Source organism: Propithecus coquereli, unplaced genomic scaffold (genome assembly GCF_000956105.1).
Source record: "Propithecus coquereli isolate 6110/MARCELLA unplaced genomic scaffold, Pcoq_1.0 Scaffold149, whole genome shotgun sequence".
In the NCBI taxonomy this organism is placed as follows: Eukaryota; Metazoa; Chordata; class Mammalia; order Primates; family Indriidae; genus Propithecus; species Propithecus coquereli.
The window spans coordinates 2,686,195-2,693,911 of record NW_012139302.1 but is presented as its reverse complement, the minus strand read 5'-3'; the positions used below and the strand labels follow the sequence as shown (position 1 = coordinate 2,693,911).

General features: G+C 38.6%; 1 protein-coding gene across 1 annotated transcript in view; it reads left to right on the top strand.

The window, feature by feature from the left end:
- The window catches only part of JAM2 (junctional adhesion molecule 2), a 70,638-nt gene that overhangs the window by 57,266 nt on the left and 5,655 nt on the right, over positions 1–7,717 (top strand). Inside the window, exons 4-6 of the mRNA XM_012640154.1 lie at positions 609–761; positions 3,193–3,395; positions 6,500–6,599. Of these exons, the coding sequence (XP_012495608.1) occupies positions 609–761; positions 3,193–3,395; positions 6,500–6,599 (456 nt within the window). The remainder of the gene's footprint in view (positions 1–608; positions 762–3,192; positions 3,396–6,499; positions 6,600–7,717) is intronic.

Sequence of the window (7,717 nt, the reverse complement as noted above, 5' to 3'; positions counted from 1 at the left end):
TATAGAAAATTTAAAATATCCCTGCTAGCTCTTATCTGTCAAGATTAAAACTATAAGCTGGAAGGTGCTAATAGCACAACTATCTTCACTTAAATTTTCTACAGTTGCCAGTCTGGCACCTACACAATAAACAAAACACTATTTCAATGTTTTAATTCTATACACAATACCATCAAAAACTAACCAAAAGGATCTTTTTAAGAACTCCTCTGCCCCCAGCCTTTTCTTGTGTGGCAGTATTATGTGGGCCACCACACATATGGTTACCATTCCAGCCAATTAAACCAGGCTCTGCATTGTTTTTCGAAGACATGAATATTTTTATAAGGGTAATAGAAAGGGAGTGAGGGAGGCATTTGAGTTGAATTCTTTAAAATAAAATATGGAAACATAAAGCTGAATGTTCTTTTTCGAATATTCTAAAAAATGTCATTCTACAAAAAGAAATTTAAAATAACAGCATCCATATATACTTTTTAGGTTTTTAACATTCAGTTTTTAAGTAGGGAAATAAATGCTTTGGTTGCTAAATGAAGTGACTTCAAAGAGGTATTACACAGAAAGTTACTTGCATGATTACTAACATCAGTGTCTTCTTTTTCTAAAAGGTGATTTTAAAAATCGAGCTGAGATGATAGGTTTCAACATACGGATCAGAAATGTCACGAGGAATGATGCCGGAAAATATCGTTGTGAAGTTAGTGCCCCATCCGAACAAGGCCAAAACCTGGAAGAGGATACAGTCACTCTAGAAGTGTTAGGTGATGTGCATGTGTGTGTGTGACTTCTGTCCCCAGCCCCATCCCAATCCCCAGCCCTGGGGGTTAATTCATTATGACAAAATATCTCTTTGTTTATAATGGAGGCAATTCAACATGCTTTTGTTGCACTGAAGATGGAGGGGACCAAGTAACAAGGAATGTGGGTGGCCTCTAGGAGTTGAGTGTGGCTCCCAGCTGATAGCCAGCACGGAACAGGGACCTCAGTCCTACAACCATAAGAACTAAAATCTGCCAACACCCAGAATGAACTTAGAAATAGATTTTCCCCAGCGCCTCCAGATGAGAACTCAGTGCAGCCAACATCTTGATTTCAGATGGGGTTTTGCTGTGTTGCCAAGGCTGGACTTGAACTCCTGGGCTCAGGAGATCCTCCTGCCACAGCCTGGTAATGATTCTACACTGTACATAGGAGCATGTTTCCCAAGAGTGTATTTTTCAATAGCTTTCAGCATATGTACTATTTCTCCTACCACATAAAAAGATATCATGTGAGACAATAGAAAAGCAATAAAATAAAAAAAGTAGTCCCGGGGAAGGATTAGAACTTATTTGGTAAAGAAAGGAAATTAGCATTTACTGTGCAGCCAATATGTAATCACATATGTAATTTTACTTCATCTTCATTGATAACCTGATTTTAACAGATGAGGAAATGGAAGTTAAATTATTTTTCCAAGGCTACACAGCTAGAAAGTGTCTGGACCAAGATTTGGATTCAGATGTGGTTAACTCCAAAGCCAGTGTATTTAGTTACTATAAGAATCACTGATAGATATTAGCAGCTCATGACTGCAGTTAGTGGAGGAACATGATCTCGTCTCCTTCACTGATACTAGTATAAGTTACCAAGTAAAGAGAATAAAGTGGCTCCTCCTTTTTTTCTATTGTCCAGGTTCTTTCTAAAATACTAGTGATGTGCTAATATAAAAGAAATTTAATTCAGAAAACTTTGCAGCAGATTCAGTTGGTTTATTAGATTTCTACTGTCATGTAACAAATTATCACAAATTTAACAGCTTCAAAAAGCACCCATCCATTGGCTCATATTTCTGTGGAGCAGAAGTCCAGCAACAACAACAAGATGGGGTTCTCTGCCCCGGGGTATCATGAAGCTGAAATTAATGTATTGGCTGGGTTGAGTTCCACACTGGAGGCTTTTGGAAAAGTCAATTTCCAAAATAATTCCTGGTGTCACCAAGAATTATGAACCACCTATATCTGTGCTTATAGGTCCCTGTTCAGAGAAAACTCTCTGTTTTTAAAGGGTCATGTGATTAGGTCAAACCCATCCATGAACTCTCTCTATCTTAAAGACAATGGATTTGAGACCTTAATTACATTTCCAAAATCCTTTCACAGCAGCACCTAGATTAGTCTTTAATTGAATAACTGAGAGAAAGTATATATATACCAAGGCTGGCAATCTTGGAGGACCATCTTAGAATTCTGCCTACCTCAGCCAGTTCTGGCTTTTCCTGGATATTAGGCCACCTAAAGTTTGCTTTACTTTCCAAATTCCTGACAGTCAGAATAACCCTATTTCTTGGAACAGGTATTTTCTAACTTGGCTAGTTCTAGACAGAATGGGATTTTGATTGAGTACTGGGGCTGAAAACTATGCTTAGGTTTGACTTCTTTTGAATTACTGGTAATAAACATTAAAACCAGTTGGACATGGTGGCTCATACCTGTAGTCCCAGCTACTCAGGAGTCTGAGGTGGGAGGATTGCTTGGGCCCAGGAGTTTGAGCAACCTTGTTAACGTAGTGAGACCCCCATCTTTAAAATAAAAAAAAATTTTTTTTAAACCAACACATTAAAACCATTGGTGAAAAAAACAGTAGAGGTTGTTTATCTAATAAAGAATAGCTGTTACGTTAGCTAAGGTAATGCTTGCTATTATAACGGATAAGCCCTGAACTCTGTGAGTGGCTTACCATAATACAAGTTTCTTTTTCATGTAAGTAAACCCTAAGTGGTTGGAACAGGACTGGTGATGGAGCTATATTGCTCCATTTCTTGAAATTGTGAGAGAGACAGCCTAATGTATATCTGATATCTTCAATACCTGACTTTCCAAGGTCACCAAGAGTGTTGATACCTACTTGGTAGTGGGAGGGAACAAAAGGGAGTGAATGAATAGAGAGTCATGCAGGAAGTTTTTATGAGTCAGGCCCGGAAATGGCATATACAACTTTTCTCCACATTCCATTGTGCAAGCATGTGACCCCTTCTGGCAGCAAGGGGGCTAGCAAATGTGACCTACTGTGTGCCCATGAAGATAGGAAATGGGTCTGTTGAATAAGAAGCCAGTCTCTATCATAGGGGTCTAGTAAGTACATCTTTCCCTGACTATTAAAACCCTTGATTAGCTTATAAATAACCAATACCGTTTGACTTCCATTGTTCAGTGGCTCCAGCAGTTCCATCCTGCGAAGTACCCACTTCTGCTCTGAGTGGAACAGTGGTAGAGCTACGATGTCAAGACAAAGAAGGGAATCCAGCTCCTGAGTACACATGGTTTAAGGATGGCATCCGTTTGCTGGAAAATCCAAAACTTGGATCCCAAAGCACCAACAGCTCATACACAGTGAATGCAAAATCTGGAACTCTGGTAAGTTCATTTCAAGTATTGGCTAATACCTATCTTGTGTTTGGATAAAAAATTATTAGAACTTAAGATGATGTAGAATAGAGGACTGTTACCATTGCATGCTAAGTAGAGAGAAGAAGGGTAGCAGCAAAGATGGTGGTACTTGCTCCAAGAAGTGATGGAAAGAGCTGCCACAGGATATGGGAAGACAAGACAGAGACCTGGGGAGCTCAGCATGCAAGGGTCTGTACCAGTGACCTGAAGCAGGCTAAACCTGATTCATAGTGACGGACCAGGCAGTTTACCACAGCTACCTTCCTGGCCTGGAAAATTACTAAGCGCAGTCTCAATTTATAACAGCAGGGAAATGTACAAAAATTTGCTTGGGGATACCCTGACCTCAATGCTAACCACGTGGAAATTGTGACTATAGTCAGTCATGACTATAATCTGTGTCTTTAAACTTTTCCACCAACTTAGAGTTGGTGACTCTAGATCACCAACAATTTATTCTGTGACTCAAGTATCTGTTGCTTTAGATTTAGCCCAGGTGTTCTGATTGTTTCCTCCTGTAAAATATTCTGTTTGAAAGCCTTTGTAGGAATACTGATGAAAATCTATAAATATGCTCTTTAAAGTTAATGACAGCTTAAAATAAAAACTATTTTTGCTTTTTCATCTGTGACTTTTCAGGATAGAGGTGGAATAGAAGTTAAAAAAAAAAAAAAGGTCCTGGGAGGCCGAGGCGGACGGATTGTTTGAGCTCAGGAGTTCGAAACCAGCCTGAGCAAGAGCGAGACCCCGTCTCTACTAAAATTAGAAAGAAATTATTTGGACAACTAAAAATATATAGAAAAAATTAGCCGGGCATGGTGGCGCATGCCTGTAGTCCCAGCTACTTGGGAGGCTGAGGCAGAAGGATTGCTTGAGCCCAGGAGTTTGCTGTGAGCTAGGATGACACCACGGCACTCTAGCCCGGGCAACACAGTGAGACTCTGTCTCAAAAAAAAAAAAAAAAGTCATTAAGCTTGAAGCTTTTTTTTGTGTGTAATATTACACATCAGTTTTGAATGTCTACCTGCCAGCAAGGTGGAATCACTACTGCAGCCATTATCAAAAACTCTTGCAGGCATGGTAATAATAATAATAACAATTTCAAGGAATTTTGAAAGGAGAGTACAGTGTTTCCTTTTGTTCCTTCAATCTACAAGAGCACAATAACAACTAGAAACTAGAGTTTCTGATAAATAATGAAGTAAATTGGTAACGCACCTTTACAATAAAGCATACCAATGGTGTGGCTACTCCTTGAGTCCGGCCAGGCTTTGGCCTTCTTGGCAGTCAGCAGGCACAGTCAGCAGGTCCCAGAGATTTTACACCGAGCAACTGGGCAGAAAACCTGCCATCACACTTTGCTATATTTACTTTTCAAATTTATTTTTTCTCAGAGCAGGTGATAAAAGCCCCAAGGCAAGTCTGAAATGATGTAGATCCACTTTCCTCACTTAATCTCAACCCTTGAATTATCTTGTGATGTCAAAGAAATGCACTTGGGTTGAATTAAGATGGTTTCTTTTGTGAGAAATGAACAAGAGACAGAGACTCCAGTGTATGGATGCCAATGACTTCCTTTTAATTACCAATTATAATGTGCTGGAAGATCAGTTTGGGTTTTAGTCTAACTTATTGTCTGTATGTAACCTTGGCCCTGAGTTCATGGTGAGTATTCTAAAACCATTCCGTGGCTTTTGGGGGAGTGAGAGATTCCATGGAGTGAAAACAAATCAGGAAAAGCTTCCTATTCCACCACGCGGGAGGAGTGAAGACAATGAGGAGGTCCTCGTGGATGAGGTCAGCAGTGACTGTTGCAGTACTGAGGTTGTGACAGGAGGGTGCTGGAAGATGATTCTGAGTACCCCTCTCACCTCTGTACTGGTCCTGGCAGGATTCTTTGGGGTGTCCAGGATTTCATTCCCTTCTTTACCTCCCTCTCTCCCTTCCCCATTCCCTTCCTCCTTCCTTCCCTCCTCCCCTTCCCTCCTCCCCTTCCTTCCTTCCTCCCTCCCTTCCTCCTTTCTTCCTTGCTGCCTCCCTCCCTTCCTTCCTTCCTTCCTTCCTTCCTTCCTTCCTTCCTCCTTTCCTTTTTTCCTCCCTTTTTGTCTGCCTTCATTCCTTCTAGATACTCTCCAAGGAGATAAACCTACTGATAAAAATCCTCCTGAGGTGGGAGGATGGCTTAAGGCCAGGAGTGCAAAACCAGCTTGGGCAACATAGAGTGACCTTGTTTCTACAAAAAATTGAAAAATTAGCTGGACGCGGTGGCACACACCTGTAGTCCCAGCTACTAGGGAGGCTGAGGCGGGAAGAACGCTTGAGCCCAGGAGTTTGAGGCTTCAGTAAACTATGATTGCGCCACTGCACTCCAGCCTGGGTGACAGAGTGAGACCCCAACTCTAAAAAAAAAAAAAGAAAAATTATGAAGTCTATCATATCAAAAAGTCTTAGCTTTCAGTTGCTTTGGCAGGGAGTCAAAAAAGCAAGGGTTAGACTTCATCTTTTCAGAATTTGTAAAAGTTCTAGAACTGATAGAATTTATAATCCTGTAAACAACACCAGTTAAGATTTTCCAAGGCCCTACGCTACTCCCTGGTAGTAACTCTGGCTCTTTAGAGGACATGTTCATCGTTTGCTCCTGCTGTACACTCTCTTGGGACTTAAGAAAGTTCATTAATGCTTTTACCAGAGAGATCCTCAGTTATAAATAGTGTTTCACAGGAATTAGAAATACCTAAACTATTTAACACTACCATGTGCTATAAACTTTAAAAAATGCCCACTGCCTTCCTAACCATACTTCTTTCCTGCTATCACAAGAAAAAAGAAAAAAAAGAAAACTGAAACTTTCCCATATATATTTAAGTCTTTCTTTGTCAAATTAAACAGGAGGTCGAGCTATTTACTCCTTGAAGTCATGGCAGATTTTTAAATTCACAGTAAGGATATAAAGTCCTGAGACATTATAAAGGAAAGACCACTTAATGCTAAAATTCAAGGAACAGGGTTTTTTTGGAAGTCTATTTATAGGTTTATGGCTTAAAAATATATATTTTTCCTTCTACAAATAGCAATTTAACACTGTTTCCAAACTGGACACTGGAGAATATTCCTGTGAAGCCCGTAATCCTGTTGGATATCGCAGATGTCCCGGGAAACGAATGCAAGTAGGTAAGCATGATCTATTGGGAGGAACAAATGGTTTGCAATTAGAGCATGCAAGTACTGCATTTGGGGATAGAAGGAGCAAGGGGTAGAAAAAGTCTGAGTGATTTTAAGGAAAAACAGGAGAGAATGTTTAAAATTCACTTGATATAATATGTTGCAGAGGAGCAAAGATGCTGTTTTTAATCCATTTCCCAAACAAGCCAAAAATACTTAACATTGTATTTAACAATTTTTTCAATAATCATTTTTAAAATATGTTCTTCTGAATGATCTTTCTTTCAAACAAAAGTTAAATGTTTTGTCTCTAAATTGCTAAGGGTCCAGGAGTTTGAATTTCTGGTATTTTTTTTTTTTTAATTCAGGGATGCATGTCATTGATACTATTCACCAAATATATTCAAGTGTTGACATTTATAGTCAAACATAGCAGTTGTTTAAATTATCAGCAAGTATCCTTCTCAATGCTGTTTTGGAGTTATCATTTAAAAAGTTCATCAGAACATGTTTAAAAATTAATGCATTAATCAAGTGTTTTCTAACTTCATTCATTCACACCCTATCCTATGGTTTTTACCATCACCTTGTACCACTTGCCCTATTTCTATTTATTTTTCCTTCCATTTAAGTGGTCCTTTTTAATTTAAATACCTTACACATTGATAATCTGAATTTTAAAAAAGTTTAAATACCTAATTTAGCCTCATCCTAAGAAATATTTATCATGTTTCCTTTTTAAAAAAATTAGTTAATATTTCAGAGGTATCTGACAAAAATTAACAACACACTGGGCATTAGGAAAGAATTTTGAGAATTATGATAAGCAGACTTACTTAAACAGTATTTCTAAAAAGATCTTTCCCAAAATGCACACTGCTTTAAAATATTTAAAATTACTGTTGAGAAAAATACTACCTCATCTTTTCTCCAAGTTATTTAATCATATACTAACTAATACTTGCTTTTTAAAAATAGGAACTCTTTGAAGAATTGCTCCTTTAATAAATACAAAGGAAGTATCTAAATGACAGAAGACTGTAGCTAATGAAATCTTTGTGGACAAACAAGATGGAGAAATGTGGTCCAAATAATGTTTAGATGGAACCACATGTAGTTGAATCCCA